The 19,679-nt window shown below is 36.5% G+C and overlaps 1 protein-coding gene across 1 annotated transcript in view; it reads right to left on the bottom strand.

The window, feature by feature from the left end:
- Window positions 1–19,679, bottom strand: part of LCMT2 (leucine carboxyl methyltransferase 2) — an 859,935-nt gene that overhangs the window by 759,712 nt on the left and 80,544 nt on the right. The window contains exon 2 of the mRNA XM_044060683.1: window positions 1,867–1,991. Within this exon, the coding sequence (XP_043916618.1) occupies window positions 1,867–1,991 (125 nt within the window). The remainder of the gene's footprint in view (window positions 1–1,866; window positions 1,992–19,679) is intronic.

The raw sequence follows: 19,679 nt of genomic DNA, 5'->3' as shown, positions 1-19,679 counted from the left end.
TAATAGTAGGTATATAAAAACACACGTGTATTCGAATGCAACATTGTGTGAAAATTTCAAAGCAATCGGTGAAGAACTTTCGGAGATTTAAGATTTTGAACAAACGAACATTTACACTTATATATATATATATACACACATACATACTTACATACACACACAAATATATATATATATATATATATATATATATATATATATATATATATATATATATATATATGGATTCACTTCACAATGCCGAATTTCCGAAACATCGAATTTCATATGACCAAGACCATATGATCAAAGTTTTGGAACCTCGACATTGTAAAATAAATCCACATAAAAAAAAAACTTTAGCACCATTACTGCAGGGGGATAAGCCCCCCTGCATCCCTCCCACTCCAGCTACTTAAATATATCAACTCCAAAATCGCACTATTGCGAGGAAAAGGGAAATCACCCATTCTGCATTGTATGTAGATCTCCATTCACTATACTGAGATTCCAAAACTTTGATCATATGGTCTCGGCCATATGAAATTCTATGTTCTGGAAATTTGGCATTGTGAAGTGAACCCATATATATATATATATATATATATATATATATATATAAAAGAAAAATCCAATAAATATCACTCCCCAAAAGGTAAATGCTCCCTGTACCAAACCAAGTGGATATAACATCTAAAGGTACAGTAGCGATGCAGAGCTAAAACAAAAAAATAAAACCAAAAAATAAAAAACAAAAGAAAAACAATAATCCACATAGGCAAATTTATTGCAATTTTGCAAATAGAATAAGTGCTTTCAGCTTTTATAATTTTCAGCTTTCTTTTTTATATATATACATCACATCAGATAAGAATAAAAATAAAAAGAAAATTACAAACAAAAAAATACTTAAAAGGTATATCATATAAAAAATAAAAAACAAAATAAAAAAATAAAAAACATGACAGGTGGAAAAAAAAAAAAAATGTGTTATATACACAAACAATAAACACACAAAAAAACAAAAAAATACAGAACCAGTGAAGTGTCCTTCCTTCACTGGACTTCCTGGACTTCAAGAAGGAAAAAGCTTCCTTCTCATTCAGGAAACATCTGCTCTGCTCTAAGCCTGACAATCCACCTAGACTCAGCACTTTCCGTCTTACCCCTTACATTATCTCCCCTGAAACCAATGGATATAACATCTAACACTTTAAAGCGAAACGTATGCGTATGATCAGTGAACAAAACATGTTTGGAGAAGGCATTCACAGTGGAACATATCCTGATCTGATAGAGATGTTCCCTTATCCTGTCTTTTAGCCTCCTGTCCGTCTTACCCACATGGGTGGACACCCACTGTTCTTTTGGATTTTAGGTAGGCCTTGCACCACAGGCAAGAGGGGGTCACTGACTAAAAGTGCAGTCCTGGTTAAAGTGAGCTGAAAGAATGGAAGCTAAAGAGTAAAACAAAGTGTGATAGAAAGTGAGAAAAACTGAAAGCTGGATCATGAAGATGTTAGGAAAATGGTAAGGGGGTCTGAGAAGGTGGGGAGAACTTGTAGCCAAATGGGGGCACCATGGACTCCTTTGCTTAGGGTTCAATTTCACCCAAGACTAAATGTGATCCTAGGAAATATGACTTTCACAAAAAGGTTACTTATCCTGCATTTTTGTTAAGCAGTATTTATTTAACTTGTAGTCTTCTGAATCAAGCTACCGATTACTCTCTCCACACCAGCATAATAAATAACAGCGTGAATCTATACACAGGCATACCGACACTACTCTACCTTACTGGCATATATTTCTAATTAGCAACATATTCTTTATACATTTAACTTTCCAAAACAGCTAATATATTAAGAACATCTGTTAGTTACAAACCGGTTAATGAGGGGTGCTCTTCTGCTTTGCTTAGTCACAAAACACTTCAAAAAGTCATCCTGGAAGTAGCCAAGACCAACCATCGAACACTTGCTAACAATGCTGCTGTCATTGGTGCTCTGGACCTGAAACAATACCCAAAACAGTTCAGTCACTCATAATCCCATAATATGAAGTCAAGTAACAAGACATGTCATTGCAGCAAGCTTTCACCTGTAGCTGCAAGTGATGTCTACAGTCAGATATTAAAGGGATTCAATTTAAAGAGTAGTTGTTAGTGACTTATAAACCATCCTGCACTTACTTTTCTATATATATAATCAAAATATTTCAAACAATCTGTATACTTATCACTTTACTTACAACAAGAATCAGTGTTTATTTGACTTAATTTGCACCATCTGCTTGCTTACATCTGTCAATGTGTTTAGAGGTTTACATGTTTTTTTCTCAATAAAATAAAAAAAAACTGTTAATTCTCTCACAATTACTTTCAAAACAATAAGATGAGATGCAATGTCACAAATAAGGCACTGTGCTGTCAGAGAGCCAATGCATTGCTGATGAAGACGGTACAGGATAACATGTAGTGTACCAGTCACCGGTGCACCTTCTTCACATGCTCGCAAGCTTCAGCTCCTGGGACAATCCATGGTAGTCAACAATATGCTCTTTTAGGAATGATCATCAACAAAGTCAAAGTAAACTTTACTGTCATTTAGAACTACACAAGTGGAGTCTAAATGAAATTTCGTGCATCAGCTGAATTCTTGAGATTATAAAGGAAAGTGAAACAACACATACAAGTAGAGGAATAAACAGAACAAATACAATACTACCCCAAATACAAGCAAGAAATAGCAGAGACATTTACCAAAAATCATATACGAAAAGAATACCCTCCACTGAGTTAAATTAACTACCCTATTTAAAGTAATATGAAACACACTACAGATTGAACAATGCCCAAGTTATTTGTCTAATATTGCACTTGAGTGGGCTAAATACTGACTATGGCTATAACACATAAATATTGCACTTACTTGGAATATATGTACATATATATTGTACAAATAACTGACTTATGTGTCCAGACTCCTGGGACTAGTGCCAGAGTTCAGAAGTCTAACCACTGTAGGGTAGAACCTGTTATTGAATCTTGTAGTCCTGCAGCAGATGCTGTGATATCTCCTGCCCAATGCCACATGCTTAAACAGTCCATGCGCAGGATGCATGGTGTCCTGTATTATTTTGGTGGCTTTTGGATGCTTCTTGCAGAATAAAGTTGTTGTATCGATGGAAGAATGGAACCTGTTCTCCGAAACCCTTACCACTCTTTGTAGCACCTTCCTTTCTGTAACCGTGCAGTTTCCAAACCACACTGTGAAGTTGAAGGTGAGGATGCTCTCTTTTGCATCTCTGTAGAAGGTGGAGAACAGACTATGAGGAGGAAGCTTAGCTTTTTTCAGCCTTCATCTTTTTTTTTTTTTCAAAGATGCAGCTAATGACCTGTTATGAAATGTTCCTCCTTTTTTGTTGCAATGCAATAAAGAAAAAGTTTTTTTAAGAACTTCTTTTAAAGGTTGGAAAATGGACAGAAAGGTTAAAATATCCTACACTGCAACTATAATTGGTACCCTGCTACTATTTTTTTTTATCCCTACAAGGGAAGAAATGGATATACAATCAAAAAGCAGTCCTACTGAATGCCTCAGTCGTAGGAAATAAAAAAAATAAAAACTCAGTAAAATAAATGACCTAAACCCCAACCTTAAGAAAAGACTCCTCCAAAGTCTGCAACCAGAAAATAAAGGAACATGGCAAACTCCCTAACCTTCCAAAACTGACCAGTTTGTGTGTCTACAGCAGATACTGCAGGTTTTAGTTAATCTGACTTAAACAAGTTCTGCTTAACCTCTGATACAGCCTCTTTACTGCTGCACTGCATCGCACATACACCATACTTAAACTCACCTCTTCCTGCCAAAAAATCACTTTGTGCGTTAATCAATTATTTGCTTCACCACTTCCTGCCAAAAATTAATTTTGTGTGTTTATCACTTATTTGGTAAAATAAGCAGACAAACCAAAAAAAATCTTTACTTTGTTGTTCTACTCCCTACAAAGCTCATGTCACTAGTCATCTTCCTGCTATGAAAGATGCCAGCCTCTTTTTTCCTTATCTATGTTTCACAAATATCTAAAGGTTTCTGTTGTAGCTTCCTTTGCTCTTATTCCTTACAATTTCCAAAGTTAAGGTTTCTTCATATCTGCCCACATGACTTCGATTACAGGCCCGGGCAGCATTTTTTTTTGGCAGCAATAAACTCTCAAAATCAGACAGAGCAGTCTAAGTGAAGCCCCCATTGGCTTTAATCATTATCACCCTTTTCTTCTAGATGTAATATATTTCCCTTTTTACATCAGAACCTGTTACATCTCTGCATTCCCCACACTGTCTTAATACATCATTTCTGCCTATAGATCCTCAGATAAAGTATCTAGAGATATCATTCATGCTTTGTGATTATTAGTATCTTCATACCCATCACATAACCCTCAGTGCATTTTTGTACCCCAAGTCAAGGATTTTTTTTTTAACTTCAGCAGTACAGACCAGCCTATACTTTATCTATGTCACTCCTTACTCCCTTCCCTGTGTCATTATAGAGTATATTTCTTATTATGCTCCTAATGAAGGCAATATACAGGATTTATTCCACTGACATGGACACTTCAATGATGGGTGAGCCAATATTAATAGTCACAAAACAAAAAAGGTACCTAGATTTACTGTGTGTGTCAAGACAAGATGCAGAGGCATTAGGGTTGTGGTATTCAAAGGGCAATAAATTAGAGACAAATAAGCACACTACTGCCATTCACAATGCTGGTGATTCAGACTGGGATGGTGGTAGAGACTAGCATCACAGCACATACTGTGTTTCGACTCCTTTATAATAATGCCAAGAAGATGACCAAAACCGATGAGGTTACAGCTCCTTCTTGGGCAGAGGATGTTTGTTAATGCCACAAGGAGAAGATTTTTGTTAGTTCTAGCCCAAAGCAGGTACACATGAACCATACAGACATGACCGCTCCCTTCCTTACAACATACAGTGACCTGTGAAGACTGTTTACATTATCCACTGACAGTGATGTACTCTGTGTACTAACTAGAAATTAAGGCAAAAGGAAGAAAAGGTGATAAGATGGACTACACCTTCACTTCGCCCAGTGATTAATACGGCATAGGATGTTGCCAACACTGCTTTCTGATCTTAGCTAGCTCCATGGCATTGAGTAAGAAGGAGTAAGCAGCTGACAGAGGCACAGGATCAACAACTGTAGGTCATAATGTAGGCACACATTCTGTAAAATAATGTGGAACATAGGGCCACAAACCTGATAAGAAGCACATCCCACTTTAACTAGCTACAATTGTTGTGCAGAAGTAACTACCTATGTAAAAAACTAATATGGCAGGAATTGCCAACAGTAGTAGAGTTGGAGGCAGACAAGGTACCCCCTAACTCCCTGTAGAAGAACGCTCACAATACCTCACTCTTGCCTCCCATGCTTAGTGCTACTGGATGCCTGGAAGCAGCAAGAAATATGAGGGAGTGGTTATGGCCCTGGGGGATCAGGGGTCAAAAAACAGCATACAATAAAAACTGCCTCTTGATCATGGACTGTACTCAATGCCCAAACAAAGGACAGTAATAAAGGCTGCACTTTTATTTATTATGCTGGTAGGTTGCTCTTTCAGACTTCCTGTAAGCCGAAAGGAAAAACGCAAAGCAGTAGCTGCAAAACTATGAAAGGTGTACAAAAAAGAAGGAGACAAACATTAAGGACATAAAACAAACACTCACACATCAAAGCAGAAATTAAACTGTATGTATGTATGTATGCATGTATGTATGTATTACTTACTTCAAGCTCTCTGAAATCCAAGACTTTCAACAAAGACAATGATGTTAACTACTAATAAATGTACACATAGCACCTCTCTGTTTTAGCTTCCTGGAGGCTAGCCACCTTTATTGTTACCTCACAAATCATTATGAGTACACTATTTTCTAGATTTATGAAAAGGGATACAGCAAGTTACATCTCTAATCCTAGGGCTGAGGCATTACTAGGTGACCCTGAAGATTCAAGAGATTGTGTGTGATGTGTAACCTCCTCCCAAGTTGGTTGTTGCTTTTTGTGCAAAAGTGGGGATGGCATCCCCCTAAATAGCAGGACCATTAACAAATATCTTCAACTTTACTTCAGTAGCAGGCATAATACCAAACAGATGGAAACATGCACACATAATCTCATTCCTAGAAATCATTGCCCAAACTGACTAGTACCTAATATTTTCCCTTTACAAAAATCCTGGAAAAACTCTTACATAAAAAACTGCTCAAAGATATCACCAAATATGACATACTAGCAACAAACCAATACAGTTTCTCTCTAGGACATGATGGTGGAATCTGCATAGTAGCAGTCAAATCCACAATGTTAAGGAAAATGGCAAATTAACAGCAGCAACATACAGACAAATTTAGAAGGGTTTGGAAACTGCTGACCACACATTCGTGTTGTCTGTACTGCAAAAAGCAAGAATGGTGAACACAGTTATTAAATGGTTCACTTCCTACCTAACCACAGAACATTTACTGTAATTACCACAAACAGCAGCACTGACAATGCCATACTTATGTCAGGAGTACCTCAGGGTACTGTCCTGGGCTTGCTCTTTTTAATGTAATATAGCAGTAACCCACACCTGGGCGTGGGTAATGCTGGATTTACCCATGGTTGGTGTGGCTTGGTCACGAGAGCGAAGCCTGAGTGGCCAAACAAAGACAACCGTGGGTAAATCCAGCATTACCCACACCCAGGCGTGGGTTATTGCTGTTATACAATGACATTAAGAAAAAAAATAATTACTTTTTTAAATAATGGCATTGTATAATGCCTCCTTGCTGCCCTTCTGCAGCTGTTTGGTATTCTGCGGCAGTTCTGATGTACTGCGCATGCGTATGCTTACGCAGTACATCAGAGCTGTGGGCAGAAGCAACGGAGAAAGCAAGATCTCCGTTGCTTTTTACAAACTTCTCACTATGTTAAGAGTTTAACATAGCGAGACAGCTTTAAAAAAAGCAACGGAGAATCTCTGTTGCTTTTTTTAACGCTGTCTCGCCATGTTAATCCCATTTAACATAGCGAGACAGTTTTGAAAAAAGCAATGGAGAAAGCAAGATCTCCGTTACTTGTTTTAAAGCTGTCTCGCTATGTTAAACTCGTTTAACATAGCGAGACAGTGTGTAAAAAGCAACAGAGATCTTGCATTCTCCGTTGCTGCAAAAAAAAAAAAAAAACCTCTAATTTACAACGTGCACGCTGCCCAATCAGCATGTACGTTTTGGAATATTAATGGGGGGGGGGGGTCTTTGTATAATCATCAATAACCCAGCCGATTATCTCCCCACAATAAACACTGTGGAGTACGCAACTGACATCATTCCATGTACAGAACTCTCCTCTAAAAAGAAGTTTCAAAGGCAATTATAAAAAAGATTCTTACTTTCGAAATGACTACTAGAAAAAAAAGTTCACCATGAACCACATTAAGATGGCAGTTAAATGTGGCATACAACAAAAACTATCCAAGTGCCAAAATTAATATATGACCACAAAATATCTCAGTTACGTGACTCAATCAACAGACTAGAGATACAGAGGTCTCCTTCCAGTCAGTAAAGCTCTGATTCGGTTAAATCCTACACACAGGTTCAGTAATTAACTTTTCCACATGGATGAGACCTTGACTTTGTTTTGGTAATCTGACCTCAACATTAGAATGCTGCCTTTCTGTAACTTCATTAAACTCCTTTTAAAACAATAAAAAACTACAAGTCACTGAAATCAAAATTTTGTCCCTTTGTCACAGAACAGTACAGTGTAAGTGAAGTGGTTCTTCACAGCATACAGAGCTTCCCTAATCTTTAAACTGTTAAAATGAACCAATCGTCTACAGTTTTAACAGTGACCTATTCCTTAGGATATATCATACTGATAATGCACTGCTAACAAACTCCCATCCCATAAAGACCTAAAATCAGCTTAAACAATGGAAAACGACCTTTCAGCAAAATCACCCCAGCAACTAGGAACTTACCTTTTCATTAAATATAAAATGAAAACTACTACATGACATTCCAAGAGAAATTCAAACAGTACATGACTGAACAAAGCATGACTCCACTAAGGGAATGATGGATAAATATTCCATATTATAAACTTCTACTAACCCAGACCTGATAAAAATCAATATGGTTCCATATCAAGCTATCATAATTCAATCTAAACAAACACAAATCTTCAACCAGCCCACAATGAAATAAAAATATGAACCATACTAGATGTAAGGCAGCAACCCAATAGATGAAAACAAGTACCACTGTAAAGAAGGTGTAACTGTATTTCACAAATGCTGAATGATTTATAATTCCCTACAAAGCAAATGCAGTACCATATTATGAGTTACTGTGACTGTTTGCTGTAAATAAGATACAAGTAGTGTGTGTGTGTGTGTGTGTGTGTGTGTGTGTGTGTGTGTGTGTGTGTGTGTAAAAAACTTCCTAAAAACAACTACATGAAGTAAAAGAAATACCATGTTAGAGTTAAAACACTAAGTAAATGTTTATTGTAACTAGTGTTACAACCCCTGTATAACCTGTTTAAGTAATCTATCTTTGCGTAATATTCAAAATAGCAAAATATGTTACAAACAATGAAACAAGCCTGAAACTCAGCGCATCTGTGCACAATGAAATGAGCCATTGTATGTTTCCCTCCCTTTTTTCTATCTACTGCACCATCACAAAGACCTGACATCCCCCAGAGAGGCAGTAATCTATCAGACATTAAGTAATCCTCGGATGGGCCTACTCACTCTCTTGCCCACTTCAAAGGCAATCCTTGTCTTCTTCCATAAATAAGCATTAAAAAATGATTAATGGTCCAAGTGTCAAGTGATCATTCGTGCATTATCATGTCTTCTGTGGAAATATGAGCACCCATGTGCCTAACACATAGACAGCATCCCCCTCTTAAAAAAGAGGGTCATAAGAGACATGAGCACTTTTGTAGACAATGAACTTCTCTGACCACCATGCACAAACTATTGTCAGGAAACCCTACTACTTATCACAATTTATCATTGGTGGCATTTCTTCTAGGATGTTATTATTCCTCCCTGCTCTTCCCTTATTATTTACTTATTTATTTAACATTTGTTTACCGGGAAAGTCCGACTTGGAATGAAGCCAATTTTCAGTGGAGGCCCTGGGAGAAACGCTCTAGACACATGTCTTTGTAACTTGGGAAGAAACTGGGGCACCCAGAGGAAACCCACACAAATGTAGGGAGGACATGCAGACTCTACACAGAAGGCACCCCAGCCAAGAATCAAACCAGAGAATCTCTTGCTGTGAGGCGACAATGCTTCTGCTGCACCACTGTGCCATCCAGAATATTAGATACGCTAGATCTGATTAGATTAGATTATTAGACCAGCAATAGACTACAATTCCCCTTTTGGTATGCATCTATCCAAACATATAACTCAATTTAAAAACATTAGCAATTCCTCAAAGAATAAATTGTATACAATGCACATGCTATGCAGACTGCCTTAAAAGTCTCTATTCTAAGATGATATTTGCTATGCCTACAAAGCCAAAAATAATCCAGTCCTGTGTGACCTCCTACATATTCACAAAACAATTAACATAAACATCCAAATAAAGAATTTAACCTCCACAGCAACATAAACTGAAGCTGTTGGTTGGAGAGGTGCTTTTTTGAAAGAATTCCTCTCCTCTTAAACAGACTTGCCCCTTACATTAAGTAAAGGAGTCCCATCATCCCTTTTCTCACACAATATAGATGGACAGGAAACCGTAAATTCAACCTAGGTCTGGTAACCCTATGTCACAGAAAGGAAAGTAACAGTAAAATTTATTCAAAATAAAGGATATCAATTAGTGTTACTTTTAATGGATAGGCAACAAAAGATCTAGCCAATAAACTACCTAGTATAAACCTATGAACTAATCTTCTGCTAGTAAAGCAATAAATGTGTGACGTTTCCAGCTAGGCATACATGCGTTGGGATCATCCAGGGTTCTCATCACATTCTGTGAAAAGATACCGTGACAACATACATTTCTCCTACTAAACTCCTTATCTAATAAGGTGCTGGAATATTCAAGTTATATATTCCTAGACATAACACAAGTAAAAATTCACCTAAACAGCCAAAATTGGACCAGAGAAGTCAAACGCTGTAGAAGCAAGAGAAACAATGGTCCAAAACCATCAGTTTATTATAAAACAACAAACAAAGCTTTCAAGTTAACAAACTCTTCACTATACTGAAGAAGAGTTTGTTAACTTGAAAGCTTTTTTTGTTGTTTTATAATAAACTGACAGTTTTGGACCATTGTTTCTCTTGATATTCCTAGACATGGCAGAATTGACAGCCATTCTTTAAGCTAAGCAAGTGAAGGAAATAAACCAGGAGTGGTTTACACCACTAATCAAGTTCCTTATTTCTAAAAGAATCAAAGCACATTTGTTTACCAAAGTTTTACTGTCTTCAGAATTGTTGGCAATATTATTACAGGCAATTCAGAAACCTACTTCTGTTAAATAACTGAAAAAAAAAACATGTAAGAGTTCTAATATGCTTTGCAGAAAATACGCTCAAACTATTCCTAACCTAAAAAAAAAAAAAAACTAAAAACAAACCAGTCTTTCAAATGTCATCCCAGTCTACAACATTAACAGACCAATCTCTAGGATATCACATGCTTGTATAAACTGCAAATGCATTTAAATATACCCCTCAGTCCTGGCTTTTGAATTGAGCTGACAGTAAATGGGGGAGGGTAATTTTAGTCAGGACAGATTGTTGAGAGCTATGCAGTGATGTGTTTTATTGGTGAAATTAGTGGCAAATGTGGCTATTTTATAACAGCTGTGTTACAATTTGGTCAGTCGATTTGACAAGAGGTTAGTTAGCAAGGAATATGCATACAGCAAGCCAGACAATGGGAAAAAGTCAGCAGCAGTGATTATTTGGTCATGATAGATAGGGATTTGCTTTGTAAGAAGCATTAGCTTTTGGTTGTGTATGGCTATACGGTGGTTGAATGGTAGGTTTTGGTCTACCAATAACATAGCGTGGAATATAGATTCTCTAATGGTTTTGTTTAATAAAACAATGCTGCGATTATTTAAGTTGGCTTGTGAAGAGGTAAGAGCAAATAGTTTTAAAATTTAAAAGTTGTGATTGTATACGCCAGTTTTTCATGGAAGTGAGTGATTTCTGAGTGACAGTCTATATAGTTCTGGTATGCCAAGAGCAGAATACGTTTTTGTTAAATCAGGTACATACTGAACTAGCACAGCATGCTTTGAAGTGGTAATCACTGGATTGATGCAGATATTGAAAAGGGGTCCATGGACGGACCCTTCTGGCACGCTGTCAAAGTAAGCGTCTGGCCAACATACATGATTAAGCTTACTGTATTACTGATTAATCCTAGGTCTGGGAGTACCTTTAAGAGCAGCTGTTGAGATATGGTATTAAATGCCTTATATACCACTAAGGATGCTACGATTATGTTTTGACTTACTGCAGGACAGCAATAACATTTCTGTAGTACGTCCTAGCTGAAACTCAGGTTGAGTGGGAGAAAGATTATATGTGATGAGAAAGTACATGACAATACAGTGATGGGCAAATTTTTGTAAAATTGTAAAGGGTGATCTGTCTGCCCTTTTTACCTTCAACATTAGGAAGGCTCTTTGCCCTTGTTACCTTCAACATTAGGATGGTATCCAAGGCATAATCAGTTTGATTACTACAGCAGTTTAAAAAGGACTGCCTGCAGTATGTGGAATTATTGCTAGGAAGGTGCACTCAACCTGAAGCCGAGTATCCTTACTGCTTGATGCATATACTGTTCTTTCATATAAGGGTATACAAGGTCCCATATACCCCACTGCAGATCAAGTTTGATAGTCAGCAATGCAATCACAGTCCAGAAGAAGCATCTGGAAACAGGCCCTTAGAAGTCTAGACCCTTACAGACATGCAGAAGACACTTGAAAGGGTTCTTCAAATGGCATGGCACTGACTACCTTAATTAAAACTATCTTTCATGATTTAAGAAGTTCAGAGGAAAAGTCATTAGCACAGGCACAAGGCTATACACACACACACACACACACACACATATATATATATATATATATATATATATATATATATATATATATATATATATATACATATACACACACACACATATATATAAAGCAATATATATATATATAGGCAAATAGATATAAATATGTCTATATATTTAGATATATGTGTGCATATCATATATATATATATATATATATATATATATATATATATATATATATATATATATATATATATATATATAGACACACACACACACACACACACACACACACACACACAGACACACACACACGTACACAGACAATGAAACTCTTTCCTGTACAACCAGTTTTCCCTTTTTCTTGTTTTTACATATATATATATACACAAACACACACACACACACACACACACACACACACACACACACACACACACACACACACACACACACACACACACACACACGATACAGTAGATAAGCAATTCACCTGTGGAATGTATGAAATGTGTTGAAATGTGAGATCAAACCAGATCACTCTGAAAACACACAAACCCAAGGGGGACATGCAGTCTATGCAAAGAATGCCCTCCATGTAATAAAACACCTGGATAAAGCAGTCCTGAAAGGCAGCAGTGCTTGCTAACCGCTATATCACACTGAAACAATATTTTTTCTAATGCCCTAGACAGAGGAAGGAATAAGGCAGAAGAAAACTCTTTTGATGTGTCTGTTCAGAATAAATAAAATAAAAATACATTTTCTCCTAACTTATTACTGATCTGTTTTCTTCTCCAGGACAGTACAAAAAATGCACATATTTTCATAAGCGAGAAAAAACATGACTGCATTTACCCCAACTTATGTGAATTATCATGGAATGTATATACAAACTACCAGTGAAAAAATGTGACAGGTTTTAACTTAAAGGAAACTGACAAGCTGTCTTAAGATCTATGCAAATTATCTATACGGCAAAAGAAATGACACAAATGCACATTCTCTAATTACTTCCCTAAGGCCTTGATCTTCTTTAGAAGAGACCAGTATTTTGTGACTGTTGGAAGTACTTCATAAGCCAATTTGTTACTCTGCCACAAACATGCCAACTTTGTTTTTCCTTTGTATACTCTAATCTGTAAAAGCAATTTCAATTATTGCCCTCAGACTATAGCCCCCATGCAAACTACAAGTGACATTTGAAGTTCTTAGTGGTTACTTACTTTATTTATCCTTTGTCCACCAATTTAGTCTCACTAGGCTAGTGGCCTTCTCAGGGAAGACCCGAGGTGGTATTTATACTACTAAGGGAAATTTGGCCAGGGCATCAGGGAACTTCTCTTACTGTTTTTGATAACAGCTGTGGGATTTTTATCATCCACCTGATCTATCACCAACTCAAGAAGATGGGATCTCAGACTAATATCTAATCCAAAGGATGACACACTCATGAATGCAGCACCCCCTAATGCTGCACTGCAGTGACAGCAATCCAATCACCTGGAGTAGGAATAGAACCCACAGCCTTCTAGTCTTCCAGCAAAAAAAGTGAGTGCGCTACCTGTTGTACCATACAAAGTCAATTTCTTTTTCAGAATGTTATACACTTTCTTTTTCAACTTCTCAAAGAAGGTTCTTTTCATTTTGTGTAACAGAAAGGATTAAGGATTTGTAGGACCACTACTGTTTAATACACTTATCAAGAATTTATACCGTGCCTCAAAAAACACCAAACTAGTCCAATATGCCAATGATGCAACCCTTATCTGCTCTTCCCAAAAATCCCATTCTTTTCTAACTGCTCACACAAGATTCACTCTCCTCCACAAACTGTTGAGCAAAAACAGACCTAATACTAAACCAGAAAAAGACAAAACTTTTTTCACTCCTAAGTCTTATACCCAATGCAAAGCTACCTTTCATATTACTTCTGCAAATTACCTCAGTCTTTGTGTTAGCTCCAATACTAATTTACTAAGGGTTACAGTAGAAATAAAAAGCGGCACAAAAGCAGAACCGAGTACTACTAAAACACAATACACTACCTTTGGAACACCTGTAACAGAAATAAGTAGTATGCAGGTGTAATCCCAAATTATTTAATAAATCATAACTAGCAACACAACAATTTAGCACTTTCTTTCAAACAACCTTTCTTCCACAAGTGAATTTCTTAAATTCACCTACTGCATGACACAGGACAATTTTCATTATTTAGATATACACATTTATAAGAATGTTAAATAAAAAAAAAAATGCATCAAAAATTTACCGAAAGCCGACATTTTGTAATTCTTTCCTTTACTTTAGTACTGAACATCCTTTATATATATATATATATATATATATATATATATATATATATATGTATAGTGAAGGGCCAGTTGGTAAGAGCAGCTCGTATGTGTTCTTTGTGGACAGATTTTTTGGATGAGTGTGAACATTTAAGGATGATGTTCATCCAGAGATGCTACCCTGATAAATTTCTTATGGATATTAAGGAAGTAACTCTGGGAAGGGGTAGCATGTATGCCCGGGTCTATATTAGATAGTCGAACGTTGAAAACAGTGAACGCTCTTAAATCGAATCCTAATAACCATAACTGGACAATATCGAAAATACAGAACAGCAATTTTTTTCCCCAGGGGGAAAAAGTTACTGCTCCAAAAAAGACAAAAATAAATCCACAAACAAAATATAGTGGGGGAGCTTCACCACCCACCCCCATACTTTTTTATACCAACTTCGAGATCGCATCACAGTGGAGGAAACGGCAAAGTCCTGGCAATAGGCCCAGCGATTTTTTTCCCCTGGGGGGGGGAGAGACGCTGTTCCGGTCGTTTGACATTTGGTACTTTCGGTTATCAGGGGTCGATGTAAGAGCATTCGCTCTTTTCAACATTCGACGTCCTGATATAAAACCGGTGTGCCCTCATATTCAACAGCGACTAAGGTGAAACAATATACTGAAGTAAGTCAAGCTCTGTCTAATGACAAAGGTTTTTGTAACACTGTCTGTTTGGAATATAACAATGAATTTTATTTTATTAAAGATATTATTTTAAAATAATGGAAGTTATTTAGCCAACTACATGGGACTTTAGATATTTTTAAAAAAATTCCTAAGTTCGTATTCAGCAAGGGAGTTTGTTTAAAAGATAAGTATGAACGTAGTGCACGTAGTTCTCTGGTCAACAATCGAAATAAAACTGGTACATTTAAATATGGCTGCTGTAAACAGTGCACTTATCAGTACTGCTGAATTTATTTATTTGGAAAGCCATGGTAAAGAGTTGAGGTCCCAGTCATATTCTAACTGTAACTCTGTTAGTTTAGTGTACATTTGTACTTGTAGGTGCGGTGCCTTCTATATAGCAAAAACTGAGAGTGCACTAAAAAAGCATATATATATCTATATATATATATATATATATATATATATATATATATATATATATATGAACATGTTTATGATATAACACACAACGCAGAGACTAATGCTTTGGGTAAGCATGCAAAAAGTTGTGCTAATATTCATTTAAAGTTTTTTTGTTTTAGAACAAATGCAAAAAAAATCCAAGAGGAGGAAACTGGGAGAACGTCTAGGAATATAGAGAGCTGTTTTAGCAGTTGACTTTACAAGCCAACAGATATCCAGGCTTAAATGAAGTCATTTCTATTATTCCAGTTTTAAAACTGAGAGCAGCAAACTCATAGTTTGTGAATTCTTATACATTATCTAAACATTTTTAAGTTTTATTTGGACATTGGTTTTACAAAAATGTTTATTTTTTAAGTTATTTATGCACTTACATTTTCATATTTCATGTTTATATTTAACATGTTGGTTTTAATGGTACTATATCTTTAAATAAGCCTTTATTGTTTTATTGAAAAGGCTTTTTTACTGGTGGAATTTAAATGATCATTTAACTTGAGCATATATACTGCACAAGAAGTTTGATGTGTTTAGTTCTGATGAAGTTCAAGGTGTTTGAACAAAAGCGCTAAACTGTTGTTACTTGTTGTGATTTATTAAAGAATTTGGGATTATACCTGCATACTACTTATTTCTGCTACTGGTGTTCCAAAGGCAGTGTTTTGTGTTTTAGTGGTTACAGAAGAAGTCACCATGACATTCAACCTCTACATCCAATAAGCAATAAAAACACAAAAACACATCAGAATTTAGGTTTGCTATGTAGAGCCAAGCAATATCGGACTCTAAGCAGTTGGACAACATTAGCATCCACCAACCTGCTGCCTACACTTCTGCATGCTTCTTTCATTTTCATCAACATCCAGCCCACCCTGATAACTAAGCAAGAGCTAGGCTATAATAAATTAGCCAAATTTGCTTCCAAAAAGCCATATTCCACATATCTCTATCCTGCCCCCTGAATTTTTGAGCTATATCACATCCTTCCCTACTCTTGGCTTCAATTTGCATACAGGTTAGTCTTTCACCCTGACACTACAAACTCCACTCCAGCAACAGAGCGCTCCACTCGACTGACAAACACCTCTCCATTCACAAAGCTCACAAAGCAGAAAATGCGCTTTACTCCAAGTGTATTACAAAATTCTGGAAATCAATTCCTCCTCCAATCAGACTCCCTAGAAATATACATCTTCACAGATAAATTAAAACTGTTCCTGTCGGGTACTAGCTACGCCCCTGCTATTCCTCAAACTACATTATTTCTGAACTACCTCTTCTATGTACATATACACTTCAGTGACTTTCTCTGCCTTCTTATTTTTCTGTCTTCTAGTTTTCTTTAACAACTTTATTAAATTATCACTTAAGACATGGGAAAACATACAAAAAACATATTAACATGTTTCTCATTACATACATCACAAATGTTCTTTTTATAACTATCATCAGTTCAACATTACGTAAATTGCTCAATTCCTGTAATTTGTTCCTCCCCATTTCTAAAGAAACCACTTCCAATTATTCTCTCTTTTTCAATATTCAACTCTTCAAACACAGTAGGTTTAGACTTCGATTTCCATTTTCTAGTAATAGCTTTTTTGGCAGCCACCAGAATTAAACATAACAAGGCCTTACTGTCTAGGCAATTCAGATCCTGTATCCTAGCTCAAAAGAATAATTTCCTTAGTAACACCCATTTGCTCACTTATTTCTGTACGGAATTTTAAAATCTACCAACTCATTATACTCCCAAAACATGTGCTCACAGTTACCTCTTTCTTCCCCATCACACCTCCAACATTTGCCATCTACCGGAGGAAAAATTCTTTTGAGTCTGCTTGGGATACAAAATACCTATACAAACACTTCAAAGCAAAAATCCTAAAGCTTCTAGAGTTTAGATCGTTAATTCTTGCCTTCAATCCCTCAGTGTCTTCTTCTGACAAAATCCATATAATTATATCGGACCTAATGCCTAACTGTACCCAATGCAAATTATGTTGCTGCAAAATACAAGTCATTATTTCATAATTATCTGCTTTATTCTTCCCCACTTTGTGTGTAATGCTGTTAATGGTTCCTGAACATTCTGTATGTTGTTCATGTACTGCTGTTATAATTTCTTGAGGAGTTTTTCTCCCTGGGCCTCTGCTGAAAAGGGATCCATTTGTCCATTTGGACTTTTCCAGTAAACAACTGGAATGAATGAATGAATTAATGAATAAATAAAACACATATTCATAAAGTTCACTTTACGACTGGTGCTACTGATCTCAGTGGGACATGTTCCATACTGCCCTTGGAAACATCTCATAAATGGCCTGATAATGTGGGCATAAGGATCCGTTGGACTTCTCTGTATAATTTAACCTTATATTATGGAACATTTACCTTCTATTAACTCAACATTACAATGGGGAAGGGATCAATGTCACAGGACAACACTAGACTACAAACAGTTCAGTCTAACTGACTCCAAGTTGTCACCTGTAACTCAAATATTTCCCTGTGAATTTTCAGCATCTTATATCAACATAACCACTTACTACTGCAAATTGCTCTTTCACCCTATGTCTTAAATAAAATCTTACTGAATCATAATGCTGCCTCAGTTCTGCAGTCTGAAGCAGTGCTTCCAAATGCATTTTCAGAGGTTGCACTAAAAGTTTTGTCATCTTAATGGAGTCTACTAAAAGTGTTGTCATCCTAATGAAGTCTTCAGTTACTGTACTCAGTACCCATCACTGTCCAGATTTTGGACAATGTAATGTTTGAGAATATGATAGAAAATAGTATAGAAGTAGCATGTAAGCGCAGTCAGTGTACTTGCACTCCTTGTTATCCAGAGTTTACTTTATTGTTAATTAAAACTTATGATGACTCACTACTTTCCCATTTGACTATCAGTGTTCTACCTAGAGATTTTCTCAAAAAGCCTCTGCTGAAAATGAGCTATGCCCAGTTGGAATATCCTATTTATTGTTTATGTTGAACAAAAAACTCAACAAGGAAGAGAGAAAGGGCAATGCATCTCACTGGAAAAGGCAACATGACCTGCAAGAGGGTCAGATACAGAGTTCCTCCTCTTGATGAGCAAACATGGAACAACTTCAATTTGGATAGTACAGAAAAGGGATGGTATTCCAAGTGGAGAAACTTCAGTATTCCAGATGGTAACAAGAACCCTCCCACTCAGCCATATCTACAAAAGCTAGTACAAATAAAAACACTGCAAGAAAAAGTTGTTTGTGATTTGGTTTACTTAAACAGAGAGGAAGACAGTAGTGATCACCATAAAGTCAGGGGCAGCACTGTGGTACAGTGGTTATAATGTTCAATAGTGCTGACAATTAGTGACTTCCAAGATGGCTGCAAACTGAGTAACAGCTTAATTTCAGTTCTTCCAGTATGAAAATAGAAACTCAGAAAAAGTGCCAGTGAACTTGTCGTTTTGGGTAAATTTCAGTAACTGGCTAGTAAGTGCACTGCCTGGATACCAGCAAAAAATGAAAGCCAGAGAACTTGAAAGAAAATCAATCACAAAATGTGAAGAGAAAAGACAGACTGTGAAGAATTCTGTAGCTGTTCAGCAAAAAACAGTGCAAGCTCTAGCTTTGGTGCAATACGTGACTTACAGTAACCTAGAGGAAAAAAATAAGTCAAATGTACTCAGAGCTGATTAAAACAAATGAAACATTCAACTCAAATAACAAAAGGCTGGGGAAAAATGGAAGAAGCTTTAAACAGATATTCAGATGGGCTGATAAAACTGCAAAAATCAGAGGTCAAAATGAAGAAAAGGTTGGCTGAGTATGACACTGCACAAGAACAGATGTTTGAAAAATAATAGAAATAGAGGACAGAGCAGGTAGGGGAAAACCTGAGATTTTCTGCTGTATTTATTTATTTGTCATTTGTTAACCAGGTTAGTCCAGCTGACACAAAGGCCCATTTTCAGTAGAGACCCGATGAGAAAAGCTCCAGGAGAAATAAAAATATAAGACATTAATGGCATGTACCAGAGAAGCTGGAAGGAACAGAGTGTATTATTTTTATGAAAGTACAAATAAGCAACTGAATATGTATTCCCAACAGGCGTTGTTAA

Source organism: Protopterus annectens, chromosome 2.part0 (genome assembly GCF_019279795.1).
Source record: "Protopterus annectens isolate FY-2018-M chromosome 2.part0, PAN1.0, whole genome shotgun sequence".
NCBI classification, from domain to species: domain Eukaryota; kingdom Metazoa; phylum Chordata; order Ceratodontiformes; family Protopteridae; genus Protopterus; species Protopterus annectens.
The sequence above is the reverse complement of the archived record's forward strand: the minus strand, read 5'-3'. Positions and strand labels throughout refer to the sequence as shown.